Source organism: Heteronotia binoei, chromosome 15 (assembly GCF_032191835.1).
Source record: "Heteronotia binoei isolate CCM8104 ecotype False Entrance Well chromosome 15, APGP_CSIRO_Hbin_v1, whole genome shotgun sequence".
Taxonomy (NCBI): Eukaryota; Metazoa; Chordata; class Lepidosauria; order Squamata; family Gekkonidae; genus Heteronotia; species Heteronotia binoei.
The window spans coordinates 22,624,655-22,651,757 of NC_083237.1; the positions used below are offsets into that span (position 1 = coordinate 22,624,655).

General features: G+C 44.5%; 2 protein-coding genes across 2 annotated transcripts; one reads left to right on the forward strand and one right to left on the reverse strand.

The window, feature by feature from the left end:
- The first annotated feature begins 1,277 nt into the window (after window positions 1-1,277).
- On the forward strand, window positions 1,278-14,081 carry QPRT (quinolinate phosphoribosyltransferase). Its single transcript, XM_060256751.1, has 4 exons — window positions 1,278-1,363; window positions 4,197-4,753; window positions 11,528-11,659; window positions 12,125-14,081. Exons 2-4 carry the CDS (start codon window positions 4,202-4,204, stop codon window positions 12,344-12,346), a joined length of 906 nt encoding a protein of 301 aa, XP_060112734.1. The 5' UTR covers window positions 1,278-1,363; window positions 4,197-4,201; the 3' UTR covers window positions 12,347-14,081.
- Window positions 13,939-24,488, reverse strand: MYL11 (myosin light chain 11). Its single transcript, XM_060256752.1, has 7 exons — window positions 24,343-24,488; window positions 21,112-21,207; window positions 16,471-16,546; window positions 16,260-16,364; window positions 16,085-16,163; window positions 15,373-15,421; window positions 13,939-14,303 (listed from the first exon to the last, which is right to left on the reverse strand). The coding sequence occupies exons 1-7, from the start codon at window positions 24,343-24,345 to the stop codon at window positions 14,199-14,201; spliced, it is 513 nt and encodes a 170-aa protein (XP_060112735.1). The 5' UTR covers window positions 24,346-24,488; the 3' UTR covers window positions 13,939-14,198.
- Between the last annotated feature and the right edge of the window lie 2,615 nt (window positions 24,489-27,103).

A 27,103-nucleotide genomic window follows, 5' to 3' on the forward strand; every position in this document is an offset into this window, starting at 1 on the left:
GGAAACCAGTAGTTAAAGGCATTTTCCAATTGTTATTGCTTTGCCTTTTAATATTTTAAACAGTAGCTGCTTTGGTGTCCAGGCCAGCCTGATCTGGTCAGATCTTGGAAGCTAAGTAGGGTTGGCCCCAGCTAGTATTTGGCTGGGAGACCACCAAGGAAGTCAGGGTCTCCCCACACTGAGGCAGGCAATGGGAAACCACCACCTCTGAACATCTCTTGCCTTTAAAACCCTCTGGGGTTGCCATAAGCCAGCTGTGGCTTGACAGCACTAATTACAACCACCAAACCGCTTCGGTAGACAGAAAGTATATAAAACACATAGAGTAAAGGAATATACACTCACATCATTTACTATACTACGGTTGCTTCCTTTTTCTATGGACTCTGATCCCAGGCCTAACACCAACCTGATGTGTCAGTTTAACAAATAACTATGAGAGAGATGTCTATCTGTGTGGCAGTTAGACATGTGCCTTGCTTCCCAAAGTGGACTAATGGTCACGCCAAACAGCCATGCCTAGGCAAGAAAGCTCTCCTTTTCCATCTGTTTCTGCCCTGACGAGATGAAAAGCTTCAGCTGCCCATTGTCACATATTAATGCATCTTCTAGAAAGCACTGTGCTCAGTGTTTCCCTTGCCACCGGTGTGGTGCCCAACACTGTGCATTGTGAATGGTCAGTCCACACAGTGGGTTTCCTTTTGTATGTTTGTATCCAGGCTTTCTGTTTGCATGTTTCCTGCTTTCCTGTACACACTTTTCAGTTTTTGCTACTTTTTCAATGAGCATTGTTTTTGAAAGCCCACCCCCCTCAGTTTATGAGCTCATGTCCTCTAATGATTTCATATCAGCAAATGCCCTGTCATCCCACCTGTGAGGTTTTACCTTGCATTTTAACTTTCTCACAAAGAGATTCTACAGAAAACTTTGCTTGTATGTCCAAATATGAATCTTGCTTGGAGAAACAAAACTCAGTAAACACGTGTGTTGAATGAAAGCATCTGTGCTATAAGTAATGGATGTGGAATCCTTGAATATTTTGTCTCAAATTTTGCTACTTGGAGACAGTCTCTTTTGAACAACCAATCCCCTTGGTTTTAATGCTCTTTTAAAGATCCTTCAGAATGGATTTCGACTGTCCTTCTGGTCATTCTCTTGTCCCTCCTTCCTTTTAACATCTCTGTGTATTGAGCAGGGATGGCTGTTTGTACAGGAAACTGCCTGAGTCCAAAGTGCTCCAGATCTAATCCCACCCCTCACCCTGCAGCCTCCCACCCCTCAGGAATTCAGGAAGTTAGTTTTGTGCAACCAGTGGAACTAAAGCCAGAGTTGCAAAGGAGAGCTGAGCAGGGTGGGTCTTCAGGTAAGCAACCAGAGCTTCCTTTTTTCAGTTCCTTTTTCAATTTTTCACGGAATGGGGTATGTGTCATAAAATAAAAATCCAGACGCACCAAAAAGACAGTCCTGTTTTGCCTCATTTTTATCTGCTCTGGGCTAACTACAATTGCAACTGCATTTTCTTCCGGGTTCTCGTTTTCTGCTGGTTTGGGGGAGGTTATCATGCTCTATCTGAGCCTGCCTTGGCGGCGGGGGGTGGGGGGGGGTGGGAGGCTGGGCGGGGATATAAATCAAATAAAGTATAAAGTATATGCTGCATTTTAAAGTTGCTTGCATGATTTGACTTTCTCGCTTTGGAGAGGTGGAGGCCCATCTACACCTGATCTCCCATTAGCGGCTGCTGAAAGTCTGAATAAATTAAAAACAAACAAAAATAGATGTTTTTTCTTTTTTCTGTGGAGCTTACTTAATAAAGTCAGCCTGTACAGACAAAAGTGAATGTTGACCTTTATCCTGCTGAGCTGACCAGGGCTACAAAGTTGATTTGGTTTGGTTGGCTCACCCATCAGGAGCAGCTGACTCAGGAAAGGGGATTGGAGGGGTCCATAGGAAGGCACCCCCTCCTAGCACTTGGTGTGAAATCCCTCTTCCCCTTATGAAAAGAACTGAAGGCAGCTGTAGCCATGATCACACGTTACAGTGAACATATGTACTTCCTGTATGTACACACATACCCCTGCTTTATTAAATAGGACATACCTGGATATTTGGGGGCAGGATTTGGGAAGGAAAGGGACTTCAGCAGGGTACAATGCCATAGAGTCCATCCACAAATGCAGCCATTTTATCCAGAGGAGGTGATTTCTATTGCCTGGCAATCAGGGTTGCCAATCCCCAGGTGGGGGCAGGGGATCCCCCGGTTTGAAGGCCCTCCTCCCCACTTCAGGGTCATCAAAAAGCGGGGGGGGGGGGAAATGTCTGTTGGGCACTCCATTCTTCCCTATGGAGACTTATTTCCATAGGAAATAATGGAGAATTGATCCGTGCCTATCTGGGGGGGAGGCTGTTTTTTGAGGTAGAGGCACCCAATTTCCCGTATAGAATCCAGTGCCTCTCCCCAAAACACCCCCCAAGTTTCAAAAAGATTGGACTGGGGGGGTCCAATTCTGTGAGCCCCCAAAGAAGGTGCCCCTATCCATTATTTCCTATGGAAGGAAGGCATTTAAAAAAGTGTGTGGTCCCTTGAAATGGGATGGCCAGAACTCCCTTTGGAGTTGAATTTTGCTTGTCACAGCCTTGCTCCACCCCCCCAATGTCTCCTGGTTCTACCCCCAAAGTCTCCTGACTCCACCCCCAAAGTCCCCAGATATTTCTTGAATTGGACTTGGCAACCCTACTGGCAATCCATTGTAATAGTGGGAGATCTCCAGGCCTCACCTGGAGTTGGCGACTTTTTGTCTGTTCATAAGAAAGCCAGTGTGCTCTCACTTTACAAATGCAACTGGAGATCAGTACTTGGGCAGATGTGGGGTTTAAATCATATATTCAGCTGTATGTGCATTGAATATAACACGGAAATTCCTGTGTGAACATATAAAGAAAAATCAAGTGCACACTCTACATGGATCCAGTGTTCCCTCTAAGCTGAGTTAGCGTGAGCTAGCTCACAGCTTTTTAGCCTCCAGCTCACAGATTTTTGCCTTAGCTCAGGAAGGATGACCCCAGAGCACACTAATTTATGCAGTAGCTCACTACTTTAATGCCAGCAGCTCACAAAATAGAATTTTTGCTCACAAGACTCTGCAGCTTAGAGGAAACATTGCATGGATCATATATGTGTTCACTGTCACCTGTGAAAGGGGCATTAGATGAAATCCAGAAGTAGCAGCAGCAGAAGTAACCTTTATTATAACTAACTAAAAAAAAAAATCACAGAATAGTAAGCAAGTTTTTGAATTCACTCTGTGTGCAAAGTACCAGCAGTTCATAGCTGACCTATGGCAACCCCATAAGTTTTTCAAGACAGGAGACGTACAGAGATGGTTTGCTGCTGCCTGCCTTTGCTTAGCACCCCTGGACTAAGCCTCCCATCCAAGTCCAACCAGGGTCAACCCTGCTTAGCGTCTGAGATCTGGTGAGATGAGACTAGCCTGGGCCATCCAGGTCACGGTTTTGAACTTTCTACTTCAGTGACTTTTCCATTGGTCCTAATAAGGTCACCAGTGGCACAATGGCTGTTTGTCCAGGAAACTGCCTGAGTCCAGATTTTCCCAAGTGGTGTCTCTGACTATGGGGATGATTGGCAATTTGTAACTATAAGCCAAATAAGGACCTAAACATAACCCCATAATTTTTCTTTATTTTCGTATTTATTTTCATCCCAGGGGATAGCTGGGAGATAAATGTATAAATGTATTCAGCCCCAGATTCACTCCGTAGAAGCAGATGTTGTAGGGCAGTTGTCTTGAAGCCTTGGGTCAGGCCCTTCTGGTGAGTCCCAATTCCCTGTAGCTCTGCCATTCTTTTGCTACCTTTCAGAAGGACTTGATAACAGAGTGCTATGGTATATCCCTTGTTTCTCTTTGTACAATTGCTGAGAAAAGCAGTGGAACAGCGAGGTCCGTAGTCCTGGCTTTGACAATGGCTGGTCAAAATTCTGGCTCCCTCTCTTCCTGTCATGTGACTCTGTCATGTGCCTTCTGAATCATGCTTGCAGTTCAGTGAGCCTCAGAACTGGAAACACTGAAAACCACTGCTGTTGAGCGTGTGATGGGAATCTTCATTACTTACTTCTATTTGGTCTTCCACTGGCTTCTTAGAATGTTGTCTGGTATATTTTTGCCATTTCTCCTTCCCAGCTTCCATGGCCTCACGTCCTGACCTTTCACACCTTCTCCCCGCTGCCCAGTTGCGCCAACTGGCCCGTGAGTGGCTGCAAGAAGATGCTCCTAGCTTTGACTATGGAGGCTACGCTGTGGGCGATCGACAGGAACGAGCCATGCTCCTTTGCAAGTCTCCAGGAATTCTGGCTGGCTTTCCTTTCTTCCAAGCTGTCTTTGCTGAGGTGGGCTGCTCCGTGGAGTGGTTCCAACCAGAGGGAGTATGGGTAGAACCGATTACCCGGGTGGCTGAAGTCCGTGGGCAAGCCAAAGACCTCTTACTTGGTGAGCGGGTGGCTCTGAACTGCATGGGACGGTGCAGCGGTATCGCCACGCTGGCAACAAAGGCATGTCGGGTAGCACAAGAAACTGGCTGGCATGGAGAAGTGGCTGGAACAAGAAAGACCACACCTGGATTCCGTCTCCCTGAGAAATATGCCCTCCTAGTGGGAGGAGCGTCCTGCCACCGTTATGATCTGGGAAGTCTCATCATGTTGAAGGATAACCACGTGTGGGCTTCTGGCAGCATCACACAAGTGGGTGTTTCGTTGATGTCTCACTTTTCCTCCATAATTGTACAATGCATGTTGCAGTTGAAAGGCTGCTCCAGGGGTGTCAAACATGCAGCTGGTTTCTATATGGCCCCTGAGTAACATCTGCTTCCTTCTCCCATTCTCTTGCTTTCTTCTGAATCACAGCTTGCTTTGCCAGGCTTGCTCAATCACACAGGAGCTACAGAGCGAAGCCTCTATTTTCTCCATTTGCTGAGGCTCCTCTCTTGGGGGGGAGGGATAGCTTGCTTTGCCAGGCTCTCTCAATTGCACAGCAGAACTATTGAGCTAAGCCTCTCTTCCTTCTTTTGGCTGGGCCTCCTTCCCCTCCTGGTGCCCTGGGGAAGGAAGGAAAGAGGCAGAGTTTCCTTTGTCCAGTTCCCTGGATCCCATGGGAGAAATACAAAGAAAGCACCTTAATTGTAGGAATGAAGACTCTCGACACGTATATTGAGGAAGTGAGGAAAGCTTGCCTGCTCTCTGCAAGTCCTCGTTTTATTTATACATCTCTAGCTGATGCTAATCAGGCAGTTAATGAAACAGGAAGCTTTTGTTCAAAAGCATGAGGTTATATCTTCATAGCCTCCAAGATTCGATACAGCCAGCAATTTATCAAGAATACATGTGTCAGCAAAAGGAAGCGAGAATATGAGAGTAAGATGTCTGTGCCCTTTTAGCCTTTCAGACACAATGTGGGCGGCTCAGGCTGATATGCCAAATGTGTGATCCACCCACATTTCTGTCTTCAGGCTTTGTGGGGTCTGGGGGCTCAAGCACGTGAGCCCCACACTTAATGAGTGTTAATGTTTTAAGCATGTTTTAGTTTAAGTTTTTTAAAAAATCTTTTAATTGTTTTTTTCTGTGTCTTTTATAAAATTTATATCTCTGCTACCTAATCTTAAATAGGTACACACATGGCCCCTTCTACACATGTGTTCTGGTCAAGAGAAAGAGATTGAGTTTCTTGATGCTCTCAATGACTGTGCTATGGAGCAGATGGTCTCAGAATCTACCATGGGTGGGGCGATCCTGGATTTGGTCTTAAGTAATACCCAAGACTTGGTGAGAGATGTAAAAGTGATCGCACCGCTTGGGAGCAGTGACCATAATGTTATTGATTTCACCATTTGTATAAATAGAGAATTGCCCCAAAAGTCCAGCACGACCACATTTAACTTTAAAGGGGGTAAATTCCCTGATGAGGAGGCATGTGAAGAGGAAACTGAAGGGAAAGCTAAATACAGTCAAAACCCTTGGGGAAGCTTGGAGGCTATTTAAAACTACAATCCTAGAAGCTCAGATAAAATATATACCACAAGTTAGGAAAGGCACAAACAGGTATAAGAAAAGGCCTGCATGGGTAATAAACAACGTAATGGAAGCTGTAAAAGGTACGAAAGACTCCTTTAAGCGGTGGAAAGCTAGTCCAAGTGAGATTAATAAAAGGCAAATGACAAATCAAATGCAAGACTGTGATCAGGCAGGCAAAAAGGGAGTATGAGGAGCAAATTGCAAAAAACATAAAGACCAACAATAAAAATTTCTTCAAATATATTAGAAGCAGGAAACCAGCCAGGGAGGCAGTGGGGCCCTTGGATGACCAAGGGGTAAAAGGATTACTGAAGGAGGATAGGGAAATGGCTGAGAAGCTGAATGCATTTTTTGCCTCCGTCTTCACTGTGGAAGACGAGAAGTGTTTGCCCGCTCCAGAACCACTAATTTTGGAAGGGGTGTTGAAAGACCTGAGTCAGATTGAGGTGACAAGAGAGGAAGTCCTACAACTGATAGACGAATTAAAAACTAATAAGTCACCAGGTCTGGATGGCATACATCCAAGAGTTCTGAAAGAACTCAAAGTTGAACTTGTGGATCTTCTGACAAAAATATGTAATCTTTCATTGATATCTGCCTCCGTTCCTGAGGACTGGAAGGTAGCAAATGTCACCCCCATCTTTAAAAAGGGTTCCAGAGGAGATCCGGGAAATTACAGGCCAGTCAGTCTGACTTCAATACCGGAAAAGTTGGTAGAAACCATTATCAAGGACAGAATGAGTAGGCACATTGATGAACACGAGTTATTGAGGAAGACTCAGCATGGGTTCTGTAAGGGAAGATCTCGCCTCACTAACCTGTTACATTTCTTTGAGGAGGTGAACAAACATGTGGACAAAGGAGACCCGATAGATATTGTTTAACTTGACTTCCAGAAAGCTTTTGATAAAGTTCCTCATCAAAGGCTCCTTAGAAAGCTCAAAAGTCATGGAGTAAAAGGACAGGGCCTCTTGTGGATCAAAAACTGGCTAATTAATAGAAAGCAGAAAGTGAGTATAAATGGGCAGTCTTCGCAGTGGAGGACGGTAAGCAGTGGCGTGCCGCAGGGCTCAGTTCTGGGTCCCATGCTCTTTAACTTGTTCATAAATGATTTAGAGTTGGGAGTGAGCAGTGAAGTGGCCAAGTTTGCAGATGACACTAAATTGTTCAGGGTGATGAGAACCAGAGAGGATTGTGAGGCGCTCCAAAGGGATCTGTTGAGACTGGGTGAGTGGGCGTCAACATGGCAGATGAGGTTTAATGTGGCCAAGTGCAAAGTAATGCACATTGGGGCCAAGAATCCCAGCTACAAATACAAGTTGATGGGGTGTGAACTGGCAGAGACTGACCAAGAGAGAGATCTTGGGGTCATGGTAGATAACTCACTTAAAATGTCAAGACAGTGTGCAATTGCAATAAAAAAGGCCAACGCTATGCTGGGAATTATTAGGAAGGGAATTGAAAACAAATCAGCCAGTATCATAATGCCCCTGTATAAATGGATGGTGCGGTCTCATTTGGAATACTGTGTGCAATTCTGGTCACTGCACCTCAAAAAGGATATTATAGCATTGGAAAAAGTCCAGAAAAGGGCAACTAGAATGATTAAAGGGTTTCCCTATGAAGAAAGGTTAAAACGCTTGGGGCTCGTTAGCTTGGAGAAATGTCGACTGTGGGGTGACATGATAGAAGTTTACAAGATAATGCACGGGATGGAGAAAGTAGAGAAAGAAGTACTTTTCTCCCTTTCTCACAATAAAGAACTCATGGGCATTCAATGAAATTTATGAGCAGTCAGGTTAAAACAGATAAAAGGAAGTACTTCTTCACCCAAAGGGTGATTAACATGTGGAATTCACCGCCACAGGAGGTGGTGGCGGCTACAAGCATAGCCAGCTTCAAGAGGGGGTTAGATAAAAATATGGAGCAAAGGTCCATCAGTGGCTATTAGCCACAGTGTGTATATATGTGTGTGTGTATATAATTTTTTGGGCCACTGTGTGACACAGAGTGTTGGACTGGATGGGCCATTGGCCTGATCCAACATGGCTTCTCTTATGTTCTTATGGCCCGGCCCAACATGGCCCAACCCAGCAAAGTCTCATTTATATCAGATGCAGCCCTCATAACAAATGAGTTTGACACCCCTGGGCTATTCCTTCATGGTGGCTTCTTCATTGTCATGATTCATTGATTTCATTTTTTTAACAGAGAATCCAGATATTGTTGTTGACAGCCTATTGTACTCCAGTTTTTTGTATGTTCAGTTCCAGCTGACTTGGTGTTGGGGTGTGGCCTAATATGCAAATGAGTTCCTGCTGGGCTTTTTCTACAAAAAAAAAGCCCTGGGTATGTTGATTTTTTTGCTTTTCTCAAGCCTGTTTTGATTTTTTTTTTAAACAACCTCTATAAAACCATAACATTTCAGCACCAGCCTGTTGAGTAAAGATAAAAGGCAGTATTTAGGTTTCTACTGCCCCCTTTCATTTTCCATCTTTCCTTCTCAACTTAATTAATTATATCATGTTTTCTCACAGGAGTTATAAATCAATGGTAAATTACCTATCTATTTTTATCCAGCCCTTTTCCCAAAGTGATCAGGCTGCATGTATGGGCCTCTAGTCCCCCTTTTTATTCTCATGATAGCCCGGTGAGATAGGTTAAATTGAGACAGCGTGCCTGACCCAAGTACACAAAGTGGGGAGGGGGAGTTAAGTCCTGCTTTTTGCTTTGCAGCCAACCAAAGCTGCTGATCATTAAAAATGCTGCTTTGTTTTTTTTAATTTCATTTTTTAAATTAACATGTTTTATTTAAGCAAATATCAACATAACAAAAATAGAGGGGAAGAATGCAATACAGCAAGCTCCATAAGATGAGTATATAAGTAGCAAATAAACAAGTGTACAAACAATAAAACCTTCAGTAAAAATGAGAGGAGTATTGATGCAAGTAACAATATATCAGCCTATAAAAATTTGCCATCTCCTATATGAAAATACTGCTTTGTAATCCTGCTAATACAATAAACAATAGCATTTTTAAAATGAGTAGTATCTTTGGCTACAAAGTGGAAAACAGTAACAGAACATTAAGAACTGAGAACTGATCATTCAGAATTCTGGATAGTTTCAGTTTACATTAATAATTGAACCAGGAGAGCAGAAAGTACTTAATTAGGCTAATACAAAAGGACAATTGCAAGGACAAGCAGACCTTTTACTAAATAGGTTTTACTCCTGAAACGTATAGTAAGATCTTTTCCACAGGGGAGGATTTTCATGGGGAATTGTTAGTGTTAATTTATATACTGTATAGAACCCCAGTTTCAATTCCACTTTTAGAAGAAGAAGAAGAAGAAATTGGATTTATATCCCACCCTCCACTCCAAATCTCAGAGCGGCTCACAATCTCCTGTACCTTCCTCCCCAACAACAGATACCCAGTGAGGTGGGTGGGGCAGAGAGGACTCTCACAGCAGCTGTCCTTTCAAGGACAACCTCTGCCAGAGCTATGGCTGACCCAAGGCCATACCAGCAGGTGCAAGTGGAGGAGTGGGGAATCAAACCCGGTTCTCCCAGATCTGAGTCTGAACAATTAACCACTACACCAAACTGGCTCTTATAGCTGCTTGTGCAAGGGGAATCTTTCCTCAGCACAAAAGTGTCATCATGTGGATAGTGCCCATGACTCACATATAATGAATTCCCCCAATATTTTCTGCAGTCCCTTTAAACCAGCCTGACTTAAAGGGGCTGTAAAAGAAAGCATTTTGGACAAAACCAAGGGGATTTGACCATGGAAGCAAATTAGGCATTCGATTGGAGTGCTTGACTCAACTGTGTAAGAAGCCAATAACAAGGGCTACAAATGCATATTTATAAAACATGTGAAACCTTTTGGGAGTTGCAGAGAAAATAGCAGGGGGGGAGTATTAAGCACTTCCATCCTCCTCTGCCCCACTGCTATTCTCAATTCATTCTCCAGAATTTATTTTCCTCTTATTTCAGAAGGGTGTTCAGTTCCTGTTACATCTGTTAAAACAAAATGCTGCCATTGGCTCCTAAGTATCCTGTAGAGAACCACTCCTTGAATTCCATGATGCATCTACTTTTTTCAGTGTGTGTTTATTATGGGTGACGTGGGTAGGAGTACATCAGTGGGTAGGCCCAGGAATCCAGAGATAGTATTTATGGTGCAGAACAGCTGGGTGGCTGAAGTTAAGAACGAAAATATAAAAGTAATGTTGGACCAACCTTAATATGCTTCATTAACGCTGTGGAGTCCTTGAAAGGGCAGCTGCTGGGAGAGCCCTCTCAGCCCCACCTACCTCACAGGGTGTCTGTTGTGGGGGGAGAAGATATGGGAAGCCGCTCTTAGTCTCTGATTCAGAGAGAAGGGCGGGGTATAAATCTGCAATTCTTCTTCTCCTCCTCCTCAGTATCAGAATGGGGGTTCTTTTGTCTGTCAACAAAAATCTTAGGCCAGCCCAGACAAAAACCCAATCCGTTTTCCATAAGAGAGATGTAACTTTGGGCTTAATGCTTCCTGGCCTGTGGAAACTCTACCGCTGTGGCAAAAGAACAACCCTTCTTGATTAAAAGCTATGCCATAGTCTCAAAATGGAACAGTTACGGAGTGACCTGAAGACTCAGATGTCCGCATGAATACTTATGGTCCCAAAGTGTGGGTAAATTTGCTTTTAATTAATACAGTGGCCATCTTCATAACTGCTGTTCTATAGACTGAAGGCTCCCAAAGAGACTGAATAATGCATTTTGCTTAAACTTTTCCCCAACCTGTTGTGAGGCTGTATTTCAGAATTACCTGCATCTAGGAAGACTCAGCCGTCCATCCTTCCAAGGTCGGTAAAATTAGTACCCAGCTTGCTGGGGGTAAAGTGTAGATGAGTGGGGAAGGCAATGGCAAACCACCCCATAAAAAGTCTGCCAAGAAAACATCCTGATGTGACATCACCCCATGGGTCGGTAACAGCCCGGTGTTTGCACAGGGGACTAGCTTTACCTTTTAGGTTTAAGTGGGCCTCACAGCTATGGTAAGGTACCTCAGCCTACATGGTGGGTGACTCATTTCCCATCAACCTTGATGGCTCAGCACTCGAAGGGAAAACCTCCTGCATGTGTTCTTGATAGGATTTGCAAAACCTGGGGTTCTCCCTGGATTACACAACTGATCTCCAAAATACATAGATCAATTCCCCTGGAGGAAATTAGCTTTGGAGGGTATTCCATGCCTTTGGTACACCACAGAGTCTAGAAGAACCAGAAGTCCTAGAGTGACATCACATCCCCACTCAGCTCCTTCCCTCCATAAGCTCCACCCTCCCCAGGCACTGCCCCCAAATATCAGCAATTTCCCGAGCCTGATTTGGCAATCCAAGACTCCTTTCTCTAACAGGTTTCTGCCTTTCAATGGTTATAACCTTGCAGGCTGTCCAGAATGCCCGCCGCGTTGGAAGCTTTGCCCTGAAGATAGAAGTTGAGTGTCGCTCACTAGAAGAGGCTGTTGAAGCAGCAGAATGTGGGGCCGATATTGTCATGTTGGACAATTTTACTCCTGAGGTACTGGGCTGCAGCAATATAGGAACAGCTTTTGCAACAAAACTCATTACAATTTTAAAGCAAGGAAATAAAACCCCAAAGCTTTTTCTGACGCTGTAATGGGGAATTATTACAGTTGTAACGTTACTGTGGAGTACTTTAATGGCATCAATTTTACAGCTTGTCAAAAAAACCTCAAAACCTAATTTGGTTAAAAACTACCGTGCTCTGTGTCACTTCTTAAGATCTATGAAAGCTTATACCCAGAAATGAGCATTGTTGGTCTTAAAGGTGCCACTGGACTCAAAACTTCGTTCTGTTGCTTCAGACCAACACGACTGCCCACCTGAATATATATTGGGCACCACAACGTCTAACAGCAACTGTTCCACAGTGGTAACAAAACAAATTGATATACTTTGTGAATGTGTCTGGTCTGACCCTGCCTCTCTTCCTGTTAAATCTCCCTCCTTTCTCCTCTCACAGGATCTGCATCCGACAGCCAGCACTTTGAAGGCCTCCTTTCCTCATGTGACGATAGAAGCCAGTGGAGGAATTACCGAGGAAAGCCTGGCTAAGTTTGTGGGGCCCAATATTGACGTGGTCTCACTTGGTTGCCTCACCCAATCAGCCACAGTTGTAGATTTCTCCCTCAAGCTCTGCCGAGACCCAGCCTCCAAGCCGCCTGTGAGGAATTTTGACTTCTGAAGATGGGGGAGCTGGACTATGCATTCATCTGTTACATGCCAGTCAAGTGTCAAATTGGAGATTAGTGGAATTTATTCCACACAACATTTGCTAGGTTCAGACCTGGAAATCTTGCCTGTGGTGAAAAGAATGAAATGGGAGGTGGTGCAGTGTTCCCTCTAAGCTGCATTAGTGTGAGCTAGCTCAGGTTTTTTTAGCCTCCGGCTGACACATTTTTGTTTTAGCTCAGGAAGGATGGCCCGAGCAAAGTAATTTATGTTGTAGCTCACAACTTTAATACCAGTAAAAAAAAAAAGGTAGTCCCCTATGCAAGCACCAGTCGTTTCCGACTCTGGGGTGACGTTGCTTTCACAACATTTTCACGGCAAGCATTTTATGGGGTGGTTTGCCATTGCCTTCCCCAGTCATCTACACTTTCCCCTCAGCAAGCCGGGTACACATTTTACCGACTTCGGAAGGATGGAAGGCTGAGTCAACCTGAGCCAGCTACCTGAACCAGCTTCTGCTGGGATCAAACTCAGTGAGCAGGGGGCTTTGACTGCAGTACTGCAGCTTTACCACTCTGCGCCACGGGGCTCTGTAGCAAGGGCTTTTTTTGTAGAAAAAGCCCAGCAGCAATCATTTGCATATTAGGCCACACACCCTGACTCCAAGCCAACCAGAACTGTGTTCCTGCTCAAAAAAAGCCATGCCAGTTTACTGCTTGCCATAATAATTCTAGTTGTATTAGCTCAAAAAATGGCATGTAACTCTTGCTTGTTGTAGCAAGTGGGACCTGCCTAGTGTGGGATGCAGAGCTGGAGAAGGAAGCAGTGGAAAAGGCACAGGGGCTGCATCTGTTGTGATTTCAGACCTTCTAAAGCAGTTGACATAATCTCTAGGGTTATCACCTGGCAAAATGACTAAAAATGTCTGTAATGTTTTTCTTTTGTGTTTCCTCCACTTCTGCTGCAGACAGGTTAGGTGGCAAGCAAGTAGAACAGCCATCTTTTAAAAAGTCTCTTCAGCAAAAATTGGCGCCCCTCCCCAGGACCATCTAAGATCTGTTTTTTCTTTTTTAAACTGTACAGCTGAAGCAATGGAAGAAATAGATTGTAAATGAGTTAAAACAATAACTGGGGAAAATTGGAGAGTGGGGGGGAAGCAGAGATCCGTAGAGAATTGTGGGAAGGGAGATTATTTGGAAATTCCAGCTCACCCTGAAATCTCCAGGATTTACTACTCTTTCATTCTTTGGAGCAGGCTTTATTTTCCGTCATCGGTTTTCACTTTTAATGGTTTCTCAGTTGCTCTCAATGTTTCGTGCCTCATAGAGCACACTTAAAACTCAACAGCCCATTTATTTTGCCGGGATTTGAGTGTATTCATTTTGCTTTCGCTTCTTTTGTGTAGCCATCTTTTTTCTGATGCTTGACAAGGCGCCAGAATGTGCAGAAATCCTTACCTTATCCACGGGTGGACCAGTATTGCTGTCTTTCTGATAGTCATGAGTCAGTCACTTTACCGTTAGATACATGTTTTACTGCTAGATGTATGTTGCTTTTCAAGCTGAGAGAAGACAGACAGAAGACTGTAACAACAGGAGCATTAGAAACAGAGATGTCCGCATCTTTATTAAGACGTTTCACAGAGGAAGATCCCGGTCAAGTTAAGACTGGTAGAGGTGCACAGGGTTTGGTGTTGGAGGGGTGTAATTTTCCTCCCCCAATAATAATAATAAATAATTGATTGACATTTATATTGTTGGTTCACAAAAATGTGTGGATCACCCGGGACCAGCGTAAAGAAAACTCCCCGGCCTGGGGGTGTCTGGGTGGATTCCCCCACAACACAAGGGTGGGAAATGTGGGGTTTATTCCCCTTCCTTGTCCTCTCCGTGTGTGATGACGTAGCAAATGTTCTTGTAGTCCACGTTGCCAGCGACATCTGGAGGGAAAGCGTGCCACATGTTCTTGACCTGCATGGGGAACCGGAGCATTAGCACATCTCTCCTTCAGTACGTTGATTGGCATCTTTAAATAAAGATGGATCAGTATGTGTAGGGTGAAGTATCTGACAGAGGGAGCTTTGACTGTTGAAAGCTTATACCCAGGAACTGTTGTTGGTCTTTAAGGTGCCCCAGACTCAAATCATGCCCTTCTACTCTACACCAACACAGCTGACCAACCTGAAACGATCTTTGTGGGTACAGTGTAAGGCTGCCAGGTCCTACTTTTGATCTGTTAGAGGGCTCCTATGTACTCCCCAGAAGTGACATCACGCCAGCGACACTCTAGGTTTTGGGCAAAACTCTATGACGATGTCACTTTCAGGAGACGTCATGGTGCTGCGTTTCGGGGTATTTGTGGATGGGGAGGAGCCCACAAAAGTGGAGGAACCCCACCTAGACCTGGCGGGGCTGGCAAGCCTAGCAAAGTGGGAAATTCAGGTGCAAAGAGGATGCTTTACAAATGAAAAAAGGTGTTTGTTTATTGTTTTTACCTGGCTTTCACTAACTGCTTTTCAAGCTTACCATCTGTCACTTTTACTGTGATGGAATTTTGCCATTTAAACCAGCCAATATTGACACAATGGGAGTGCTTTGGACAACAGGACATGAGCTATGATTTATCAATGGTGGCAGAAAAGCTCTGCGCATGTTCAGAAACTCTTAATTATCCCTTGATTAAAGCACTGCCCTGTCCTGAAATTAAACCAGGTTGTGGGGAAGAAACAAACACCAGTTAGCTCCAGTATCCAGATCTGGACATCAGTCAATGGATGTTTATTGAAAGCAAAAGACCACACAAAGAAGAGAAGGGAGGGAAAAGACTGTGGGGAGCCCTGCTTCAAACTATGGATGCCTCCTTCACAAACAAACCTCCATTGGTTCATGATGTTTAATAACGCTGATGCCATACTCTAAGACCTTGTAAAAACTGGATTTGGAAACAAAATATTGATATGGAGTAGTGTGTGGCAGAAGACATATGAATAGGAGGGCAGAAGGAAGAAGATACAGATGAGAGAAGAAATGGCAGCCTTACCTCTTCAGGGGTGAACCGGTCACACTGGGTGGACAGAAGCTCTTCCAAACTGTGGGAAGCCAAAGAAAACAGGGCGTGTGAGAGGGGTTCCCAAATATTAGGAACCCTCTATCAAACTCACCCCAAATCCTCCAGCTTGGGAGGCCTCAGAGCCCAAAGAATCTCTCCACCTGTGCTCACAATCCTACATAAATGCAAAATATGTTCCTGCTTTATTCTTTAGCTTGCTAATGGGGCCATTTCTCAGCAGGCAACTAATTTCACCTCTTTGGAATCCGGGGCTGTCAGACTTTCTAATCCAAAGATTCAAGGTGGTGGTATATCAGTTCCCCTCCCAAGGGAATCCTGGGAACTTCCATTCTGCGAGGATGGGCCAGTGGAATGTGGTCAGAATTCTCTCTTCACATAATGCTTATAATGCACATTTCCAAGTGGAACCAATCACCGAATGAGCCTTAATGTGGGAGATGGTGCCTCTAGGAGATAGTACCTCTAGGCATGGTGTGGGGGTTAAGCAGGGCCTTTTTTGTAGAAAAAGCCCAGCAGGAACTCATTTGTATATTAGGCCACACCCCTTGCCAACCAGAACTGCGTTCCTGCTCATAAAAAGCCCTGGGGTTAAGTACCATCAAGCCACGTCTAACTTAACGTGACGCTATACATTCATGACCTCCAAAATGTTCTATCGTTAATAGGGGGAGTAGGTACTCACAATTGCTTCTTGATAGTGCCCTTGCCATCGGGGTCCAGCACTTTGAAGGCAGCCATGATTACGTCCTCGGGATCAGCGCCTGGTGGAGGCAAAGAGCAAATGGGAGGTGTTAACAGTCCAAAGGGTGAAGATGCCATCTACTTGGAAAAAGGGCAAAACGGGGGAAATCACTCACCCTTCAGCTTCTCCCCAAACATGGTAAGGAAGACGGTGAAGTTGATTGGGCCACTGGCCTCTTTGATCATGGACTCCAGCTCCTCATTCTTTACATTTAGGCGCCCTGTGGGGACAAGGAAGGGTGACTGAGGACTGGGTTTGTAGGATCCATGGGCTACCCACCTCCTCTTCACAAGGTCCTGCTGTTCCAGGCATCCCTCTTATCTTACCCATGGCACCAAATGTGTCTCTCAGGTCTTCCTTGTCAATGATGCCATCTCTGTTCTGGTCAATGACAGTGAAGGCCTAGGAAGAGAAAGAGAGAAAGAAGCCATGGCAGGATAGCAGAAAATGCATTTCCACATTCAGCCTAAACTACAATGGACCTGGATGATAACGTGCTGTATACAATAGCTCTTCTTTCCAACTGCCTTTGATTCTTGCATCTGATTCCAACTGTCCTCAACTTTGCATGGAATCTGTATAAGAATTCAGCCACTCACTATTTGCATAGCATATTTGCATTTTCGGCAAGTTCATTCCAACACAATTCTTTCAGCATGTCTGCAAGGGTGGCATATAATCAGTTTTGTACAAATTCTCTTTTAATGAAAAGGATGTCAAATAAACTGTTCTGTCTTCAACATCAATTGGCCAGTGTACAAAAAGGACACTTTGGGGCTCTGATAGGTGACCCCTGGATTATTCCCTGCCTTCAGCTGTTATCTGACAATATGGAAGACATTCCAACCTGAGTAATGGCCAATAACAAAGTTGGCTGCAATTTCCAGCTTAGATCATCACCTTTTATGAAGGCTGACCCTAAATCAATTCAGTTAACACAGGCTCTGTAGGGTAGTGCTGAGGAGAAGAGGAAAAAATGGGATACACTTCACCAATTGCAAGTCATCATGGAATTTGGGCCTCAGACCTGATATGCGTTGGAGGTCATGAATGCTCTGACAAAGATGACTTGCAGTACTGCCATCACTGAAATAGCACTTTAATGTTATTGTAATGATTATCGAATTGGTTTTACTGTTTTAGTTTGCCTATCGGCCTTGTTCGCCACCCTGAGCCTGCTTCGGTGGGAAGGGCAGGATATAAATGGAAGGAAAGGAAAGATCCCCTGTGTAAGCACCAGTCGTTTCCGTCTGGGATGACGTTGCTTTCCTGGCAGACTTTTTACGGGGTGGTTTGCCATTGCCTTCCCCACTCATTCACACTTCCCCTCCAGCAAGCTGGGTACTCATTTTACTGACCTCGGAAGGATAAATGGAAACAAACAAACAAGTGATTGCAAAATTAAAGGAAGAGGTTATATTAATGGCTTCTACCTATCTGAAAAGCCCTAATATCAAGAGGGAGAAAAATTAACATGGGCAAATGAGGAACAGCCAAGATACAGTAGGGATGGATTGTAATTAAACAGTTTCAATATCTTTAGGTAGCAGTGTAGGGGGACAGAATCTAAAAACTAATTTTTTAGCAGGGTTGCCAGATCTTTCTATAGAACTTACAAACATCTCCTGATTTCTGCCCTTCATGAAACAAAGCATCATGGGATTGGAGAGGGGGTTACCTGACCAACTTGATTCTCTTTTGGCCTCTCCCCCCCACCCCCCCTTCTCTGCAGCTGTGCCCTAGAGACACCTGTCACCCGATATCCCTCTTTGCGTCTGCCAGGAATGGAAACAATTTTCTTCTGTCTCCTATTAAACCCCAAGCCCCTCCCTTGGGAGACAGGTGGTACATTCCAAAGGAGCTGTTGATGAGATCTCCAGAGGCTGCCACTGTGGGGAGGGGGAAGGAGGGAGTCTCCGCTGCTGCCTTGCCTCACTCATTCCCCTTCTCTGCTTCACTCCACATGTGTCTCCTTCCTTCCTGCTACAAAGGAACTGCTTGATAGCCACAATGTGCACACAGCCGGTCCTGTCCTTCAGGGAATGCACAAGTGGAGGATTTGCCAATGCTCTCTCTTCATTTGAAACCCACCCCCCTGTAAATTACAAATACTGGGAATCAGTGTTCATTCTAAGCTGAGTTAGCGTGAGCTAGTTCACAGATTTTTAGCCTCCAGCTCACACATTTTTGTTTTAGCTCAGGAAGGATGACTCCAGAGCACAATAATTTATGCAGTAGCTCCACAACTTTATTGCCAGTAGCTCACAAAGTAGAATTTTTGCTCACTAGACTCTGCAGCTTAGAGGGAACACTGCTGGGAATGGTGAGAGGCAGAAATTGCATTTCCCCAACAATCCCCCATTGTGGCTGGAGTGCCACAATGAGGCCTACTTCAGAAGCGCAATCCGGATCCTTTCCGGTTAGGGTTGCCAATTTCCAAGCGGAGGATGGAGATCTCCTGGAATTGCAACTGATCTCCAAGCGACAGAGAAATTAGTTCACCTGGAGAAATGGCTGCTTTGAAAGGGGGCTGTATGGCACTCCCCAAACCTCGCCCTCCTCAGGCTCCACTGCTCAAATCTGGAGGTGTTTCCTAACCTAGAGCTGGCAATCCTATTTCCAATCCATATGGTCAAAATTGAATGCTCAAAAACAACACTAACTGGAAAATCCTCACAGTGCCTTTGGGCAGATTTGGAGAGGACAGTGATTATTACTAGTAGAAATAATTATTGTTAATTACATGGTGTCATTAGTGTCCGTAGGCAAATGTTGGATCCGCACAGTGAGCAGCTTACAACTTATATATAGCAATTTTAAAATCAAGGGAGTACTTGCTTTGAGAATTTGTTTTTCTCAGCAACCCAAAGCTGTGCAATTCTAGAACCTTGTCCTCAAAAGACACCTTGCAAGAGACACTGATCTCCATAAAGTAAGAAGTAACACCGAACCTTTGAAGGTACCGTATACTGAGTCAAGACTGTTGGTGCAACAAGCCTAAACATTCTCTGCTGCAATTGGCAATGGCTCTCTAGACAGATTCTCTCCAAAAATGGAGGTCAGCAAAGCAAAAGGCAGGAACTAAAATCATACCCAAAGAGTGGTTAAGGAGATGCTAGAAGAAAAACTAAGGCTCTTCTTCCAGTATTCTGCTGGTGAGATGTGGCATATGTACCAAAGTTTTTCAAAAATGTTGACATCAAAAAGCAACCGAGCTGGAAGGAATTATAATTTAAATGGGGACTCTCCTCACTCCACTATTTAAATGTAGCATTTCCCCCTTTTCCTCCAGAATGAGACTTAAAGATTAAGGGTTTTTTTTATAGATTTTTCAAAGGTGGGCCCTGGCTCCGCTTTCAATGACTTGAAGCCCGTAGATTTCCGTGACCCCTCTTTCTCCAAGCCCGTCATCCAGAATATGTCTCCAAAGATCTCCTTGTAAGGAGCTGCCGCTTGTTCCGTCCAAGCACAGATGCTGCCTACTGTCTCAGTTATCCCTTGCCCAAAATAGATACTGCTGTGTCTCAAGGGTTCCGGAAAGGAACCTCCGTCATTCTTGGGGTGGGGGGTGTTGCGGGGTGGTAGCGACACCCACATAAGGGCAAGGAAATGGAGACTTAGAAGCTGAGATGTCTTCCTCACTGGTGTTCTCCATGAGGGCATTTTGCTATGAATTGGGATTTATTACTAAAGGGTTCTGAAACAGGGTGTGTGCATGTGGTGGAGAGGATGGGAAGGGGAGAAATCTGTCTTACAAAATGGAGGAGCTACAGAAACATGCAAGACTAAGCGGCATCAACAATATCAGTTGTTCTAAGCCCTTAAATCCTACACAACCTTAAAAACTTTGTCAGATTACAGTTGCTATGCATCTTTGTCCTTTTTATGACTTGGGAATGTTCCTTGTTTTTTTTTTGTTTTTTTTTTTAAATCTTGTCCTAGGAAGCTCCCTGCAACATATAACCTTTTGAAGTTGGTTGTGAAATAGAGACAGGCCCAAGCTGACTTGAGTGAGGACTCCTCAGATGTACTCCAACATTCTCAACTACAACATCACATAGGTTCCCGTCTACTACACAAGCACTGCTCTACATCTATTAAAGCATAAGATAGGACACTGAAGATCTACCTACATGTTACACTGTTTTCTCTGGGCCCCACCTAGGACCACATGATCAGATGTATGTTGCAAGATCATGCCAGGAACTTACTTCCCAAGAGTGTGAGCCCAATTAGGATTGCGATCATTGTGTATGAGGAAAAGAAGTTCAGCCTCCCCCCCGCACTGTTTCCCAACCTGAAACAGCTCTAGGGGGCTATTATTTGCCATGTTTAGTGTTGGGGCACACCTAGATTTCCCGGTGTGAGTGTCTATGTGTGTGTGTGTGGGGGGGGGGATGTTGTCTATCAGTTTCAAGGCAATGATCTACATAACTGGGAAATTCTTCACATATTTCTTCTAGGATTTTGCGCTCTGTTAGCTGAATGTCTATGCCCATGTAACTTAGTCTTCCCCCAAAACACTTAAATCTCTGTTTTTTGCCGTTAAAGGCACCCCAGTTTGTAAGCAGAGCAGAGCCAATATTTGCACTACACAGAGCTGAAAAAAATGAACAGTACCATAGAGTTACTCCAGTCTAAGGCCACTGAAATCAATGGACTTAGACTGGAGATGAATTGACTTAACAGTGCAGAGGATTGCACCGTCAGACCAAGATGTTAAGTTTCTGCTGTTGCATATCTAAAATAACATCCCTCCTTTTTAAAGAGACTGTTAAGAAAGCTGTAGAAAGGACAGAAGGGACCGTAAATCATGGCACATTACAGGGGAGACCACCTTTGGATCTTCTTTCAGAATGTGAACTTTATAAAGGACTGGGAGTTCTAAGAATCCTCCTCTAGCTCTTAGTCCTGCTTCCAGTAAATGGCATCCATTCCCTCCCACCACTGCTGTCCTTGTTCCTTACCTCTTTGAACTCCTGGATCTGTGTTTGGTCAAACATGGAGAAAACATTGGAGCTTCCTCCTTCGGCTGCTGCCCTCCTCTTTGCCTTCTTGGGTGCCTGGAACAGGTTAAGGAGGCAATGGAAAATCAGACCAATTCATGGCATAAAGCAGGGATGGCCAAACTTGCTTAAAGTAAGAGCCGCATAGAATAAACATCAGATGTTGGAGAACCACAAGACATGAACGTCAGATGTTTGAGAGCTTCAAGGAAGAAAGGAAGGAAAATAAATGGGGGAGGGAGAGAGGAAAGAGGGGTGGAAAGAAAGCTACTTTAATTTCAAATGCTTTCTTCGGGCTGGTCGATAGGGTGGTGGTGGCTTCAAGAGCCACACAATATGCATGAAAGAGCCACATGTGAATCCCGGGTTGTAGTTTGCCCACCCCTGGCATAAAGGTACATGAAACAAATATCAAGAAGGGGGCGCTCCCTCCACACATTTCAAGAGAAGAAAATGTTGAGAGGCTTGTTGAACATTTCCTGTATTTTCATACCCCTCACTCAGTCTCTGAAAACAAGATGCCTAGAAACATCTTTTCCACTTTTAAATAAACCTTTCTTCCATTTGTCTTCAAAATAGAATGTTGGTACCAGGTTTTGTATATTCCTCAGAGCGTGAGGAAATTTCAGAAGATTCCAATATGTATGTCATGACAATAAAATGTACAGGAATCCTGAAATTGGGAGGAAAAGATGCTTCATATATATATATATATATATATATATATATATATATATATATATATATATATATATATATATATATATATATATATATATATATATATATATATAAAAAATGACAGGCTTGTCTTAGAATTTGTAATTACTGCTTCAGATTACATGTGTAAAGTAGTACAGAATACCTGAGGTATCACCAAATATATATTTCTGTTTTGTAACTAATAATATTGTTTCTTTGAATGTAAATGAAATAGACTAATTTACAAATCTGTGTTCTTTAGTTATGGCAGGAAACAAGCACATAGAATGTGGCACATCATAATTCTGGTTCAGAAGCTTTTCTGAAGTTTCTTCAATGTGCAGAAATTAACTCGGGAAGAAGCCAATATAGTAAAAATAAAATTACAGCCTGCTGCTGAGTTCGTACAGAATATTTCGCAACTTGGCCCAAACGTGTCTAAAGGGGTGTGACATAATTCCAGATTCCAGGTGCACTAAAGTATACACATTCATCTCCAAAAGAAGTCAGTGTTGCCAGCCTCCAGGTGGGGTCTGGCAATCTCCCACTTTTACAACTGATCTCCTGCTGGCAGAGATCAGCTCCCCTGGAGAAAATGGCTGCTTGGAAGGATGGACTCTAGGGCAGTGTTCCATGCTGAGGAACCTCCCCTCTCCAAATCCCACATTCTCCTGGCTCCACCCCCAAAGTCTTCAGGTACAACACTGGCCAAGCAACCTTAAAAAGAAGGCTTGGGAAAGAGGCTTGGTGGACAAGATGGATCCTAAGGGGGACTTGAAGGTGAAAAATGACTGTTTCTTAGGTCCTTTTTAATGATACAATCTCTAATAGAGGAGTGGATTAAGCTAAGGAGACATAAAGATGGATGGTAGGTAAGCGAAGTAAGATCACTACAGAGTGTTGTGCTGGATTCCCTCCCCAGGCAGAAGTTCAGTTGGAAGGGTGAGGTGAGGGTCTAAAAAGTGGCCTGTAGCCTGAAGATTTAGGTACATCGACACCAGAAAATAAGACCTTAGTGACCAACAGAATCTTCCAAGGCGTAAGCTCTCCTGAGTCAAAGCTTGCTTTGTCATATACCATCTGAAACCATAAAGTAAGAAACTGAGACACACCCGCACACAACGGGGGTGGCGGGAGGACTATGTCTTTTTGTACAGCACTCACACCATGGATAGAATCAGGGTATTCCTTTGCAGAGCTACTCCCATGTAAGCCCATTTGAGTAACTCAGCATAGGATCGCACTGTCAGTAACCCAGGCTGTTGCAGGGAGTGGGGGGATGGGGATGGATAACTTCCACATGCAGCGCTGTGAGGCTCAGCTTACTCTCATGAGTGACCCCGAGCTGCTTTGTAAGCACCTTTTGCAGGGCTCTGGCTGGCAGCACCCTCTGTGCTCTGGATTGCATAAAACGAGGTGCATACACTGGGCATGTTTCAGGGGACATGAAGAGCTTAAAAAAGCAAAAGAGAAATGCATGTTCCCTTTGTTTCCTATTACCAACGGAAAGGGAGGTTGTAATACCCATAGATCCTGGCCACCTCTTCAGCACTTCTGTATCGCAGCTCCTTTTGACTGACTCCTGCAGCATCTTCAGGAATCCAACTCCTGAGGCTGCTGTCTGCTCAGCAGTTGTTAGTTGCCTTTTGCTCCTTTGAATCCCTCCCTTAAAACAGACTCCTAAGCAGCTGGCCTTTGTGGTGGGGCAGTATCATTGGATTTCAGAGCGGGTCCAGCTGATACCCAGTTCCATTAAGGGGTTAGTTGTATTAGTCAAGAATTAAGAGCACTGTGCGGTTATTAAAGGGCTTCAAAGGATTCACCAGCAAGTTCTTGGGCGCATGGTGCAGGAACGGGAATCAGGGCAGGATCTTAAAGGGGAGAACCCAGCTCCAGGTATGCAGGATTGAGGGTTTTTTTTTATATATCATGCTCCATCACATGCAATTCTGATCCCGTTTTGCCAACCTCCCCATTTTTCTTTGCTTTACAAAAGCCCCAGCTGCTCTTTATGGCCTCCCCACTAAAACATTACTCCTCAATCATTCTTCAGTAGCTCCAAGGTATTCTCTGAACATAAATATTCCTTCCGCTTAGCTGCGGAAATACATTAAGTGGAAAGAAAATGAAAGGGCCAGATGTGTGTGTGTGAGAGAGAGAAGGGGAGTGGGGAACCAGATGAACACAAGAGAAAAACAGATAAGGAGACTTGTTGGCCACCAATATTCCTTTCACAGATTAAATTAGAGTAAGGTCTCCCCCCCCCTTATGTCCAACATTTTTTAGTTAGAACACATCTTTAACCAAGACAAAAACTGCAGATCCTAGACCCTCGGAAAGAAAGGAAGAAAACTGCTCAATAGACCAATATTCCTTTTGTTAATTTCCTCTCCATTTTGAGGTTGTAAATTTCCAGAGGTGTGTGTGGTATTAGCCAGTTTCCTCTCCTCCTTATTTCCTTAGGGACCCTCTGACACCTATTCCACTTACCATTGTTTCTCAGTGGGCCAGTGAGCAGTGGCTGTGGGCGCGATGGGGATGTCCCAGAAGGGTGAGTAGCCTAGGCGCAGGCTGCCAATTCCCTTGGGGTTATATAGACACCCATTGTGGGAGGCGGGGCAGCTAACTATAGCCCTGTCTTCCAGTTTGGCTCCAGGGGTGGGAGTGGGGGGTAACCAGAGTCCAGAAATAGACTGCAGAGGAACGCAAACGGGCCAGCTCCTTTCTTGGAGAAGGGAGAGGTATATTAGGTTTGACTTTTCCGATGCTTTTTATCCTAAGGGTCCACAGCATCCCAGATTTACCTTTCCTTCACACAGTTTGGGAACCTGTTCTTCTTTAAGTCCCATTCAGGGATTTTTGCTTTTTTATTTACCGAAATACTAAGCATCTATATATCAGTCCTTCTTGTACAAAACTTTGAGGTCTTGAATTTATTTGTTATACCCATCAAGTTGCCCACACCAACTTCTACAAAGCACAAAAACTTTTTGTCTTCTTCTGTCTGGTGGGTGCTGCGAGATCTATAACTCTGGCATGGACACTGGAAAACAAAGGGCTAACTTGAATTCAGGGCTGGGCCACCTATTGGAACCATGGGATATTTGGCTCAGAAGCCTTTCTGCAAGTGAATGGCCAGGCACTGGGGCGGGTGACGGCATTTTCATCATTTTTTTGTGTGGCCAGGTGAAAAGGATGCTGTCTCTTATGCCAAAACACATTCAAAGGTTTCACACATCAGTTTAAAGTGCAAGATGCAGAATGGTTACGTTCCTTCATCCCCCTCTCCACCCTTCCTCTCTCCCAGCCAAGGGTATCCAATGTCCCTGAGAAAATTTCCTTTTTGGGATGCTTGGCCCCAGCTGTCGCTGGAGAGGCACCCAGGCAAGAGGCTCCTAAAGATAGCAATCTAAGTTCTTCTCCCGCCCCAATGCAGACAGCTCTGGGACACCCAGTCCATTAATCTCCCTTCTTTGTCCCCCGCCCCCCCCATTCCTTGTGACTTCCCCTGTAAAAAACCCGCAATGTAGCCAGGTGTTTTAATGGCAGAAAAAGAATGTGGGAGCAGGGAAATTGCAGAGGCTTCTCTAAGCATCCACAGCTCCACCTTTCTCATCCTTACAATCCCCATACAGGGATCAGCACCCATGGTGAGTTTCAACCCCCTGAATGATACCAGCTGGCCAACCTCGAAGCCAGAGACATGTGAGGAGGGGGCTGCAGCTATGGAAAATGAATCTGCTGGCTGGCTGTTCACCTTGGCAAGTTTCTTAGCAGTTCCTGCACTACAGCTAGTGGGATAATAGTCACCAAGGTCATTAGGTCTCAAGGAGAGCATACAATATAGGGACAACCTGTTACCTTACTGGTTACAAATGCAATGTCTGGAGATTGCATTAAAAGAAGGAAAGGAACAGTATGATATTCAGCAATAGTGGAATTGGGCTGAAATACCATGACAAAGCATAAAAATAAAGAGAAGACTTGTGGTGCCAGAGATTGACAATATTTTGTTTCAGCGTAAGCTGAAATATGTTGGAAGACAGGAAGATGAAGGTAAAAGGGAGAGAGCCCAGATAATATATTTATAGGTGCTTTTTAGCTCTGGATAAAGAAGCAGTGGTGGTTATGGTAACCAACTTTAAAATGTCCTGCCCCTTTAATATAGGCTTAATGGGGTGTTATTTATCAGGTAATGTTGTTTATCTCTGAACCATGCAAAGTTTCAGAAGCCCATTTCCACATATTAATCAACAGTTAAAAGGACAGTGTATTTTTCCTCTAGGCCTACTGGCAACCAGAGTGGTGTTTGGCTGAAAGAAAAACAAAGTGTGACGCAGAAAAAGGTTATTAGAAACAAGGAGAGACATTAAGAGGGCATAGAACAAGTGAAAAGAGAAAGAAAACAGCAATTGGGGGGGGGGGGATGGTCGGGGAGGTGAAAAAGGATGAAGGGGGGAACTTGGGACATTTTCCTGAAACTGAAGAGAAATAGCTAAGCTAGAGAAAAGTGTACAAGAGAAACTGCCAGTTCAGCGCAGGCTACCCTGCACTTCTTGGTCTTTTACAACCACCCGTGCTGAGCTGACACATCCTCCTCCCGGGCATATGCCCAAGATGGAAGATGATACTCCCTTAGCCCAGAGATGTGCTTCTGCTTGTCCCAGGCTGGGAATGAAACCGACTCTGCAAACAATACCAAACACTCCACAACTGCATGGGAGTTATTCCAGTGGTGCAGCGGTGCCTAGAATACTACTGGGGGAAAGCTATACCTGTTGAATGCCTTCCAACCACAATTGTTCAAGATGCATCAAGTTTGCCTTGAACTATGCAAACACGGACACGTTATCAGTGGTGATGTAAACTGCTGTGAAATCGCAGCCATATGGTGACCCTCTCAGGTCCCAACGTGGAGGCAGTGATCTATGCTGAGATCTGTTCTGGTGCCCAATAAGGGTTTGTAGGAAGTGGGTGGGGTCAGGGAGAGCTTTTGCCCAGCAAGGCATCTAATTGATTATTGGATTTGATTGGCTGTGCAGATTTTTAATAAAAATATTGCTTTGGAAGCAGCTGCCACCCCAGCACCAGAATCCACACTGGATTACCAAAGATAAGTTGTGACAACCATTTTGGGGCTGGCCCTGCTTCCTGCAGTAGCCATTGCATTGCTGTGCCCACCATGTAAAGTCAGAGCTGGAAACGTTCCCACAATCTCAAAAAGAGTGCGGATCCCTGCAGTAGCGTTTTC

Bases quoted from the DNA above. Each gene is read 5' to 3' on its own strand.
- QPRT (XM_060256751.1), top strand. From the start codon at position 4,202: ATGGCCTCACGTCCTGACCTTTCACACCTTCTCCCCGCTGCCCAGTTG. The intron at 4,754-11,527 runs GTGGGTGTTTCG...ATAACCTTGCAG, and splicing joins CTTCTGGCAGCATCACACAA to GCTGTCCAGAATGCCCGCCG. The intron at 11,660-12,124 runs GTACTGGGCTGC...CTCCTCTCACAG, and splicing joins TGGACAATTTTACTCCTGAG to GATCTGCATCCGACAGCCAG.
- MYL11 (XM_060256752.1), bottom strand. The intron at 16,365-16,470 runs GTAAGATAAGAG...TTGTCCCCACAG, and splicing joins AGACACATTTGGTGCCATGG to GGCGCCTAAATGTAAAGAAT. The intron at 14,304-15,372 runs GTAAGGCTGCCA...TTCCCCATGCAG, and splicing joins ACCGGTTCACCCCTGAAGAG to GTCAAGAACATGTGGCACGC.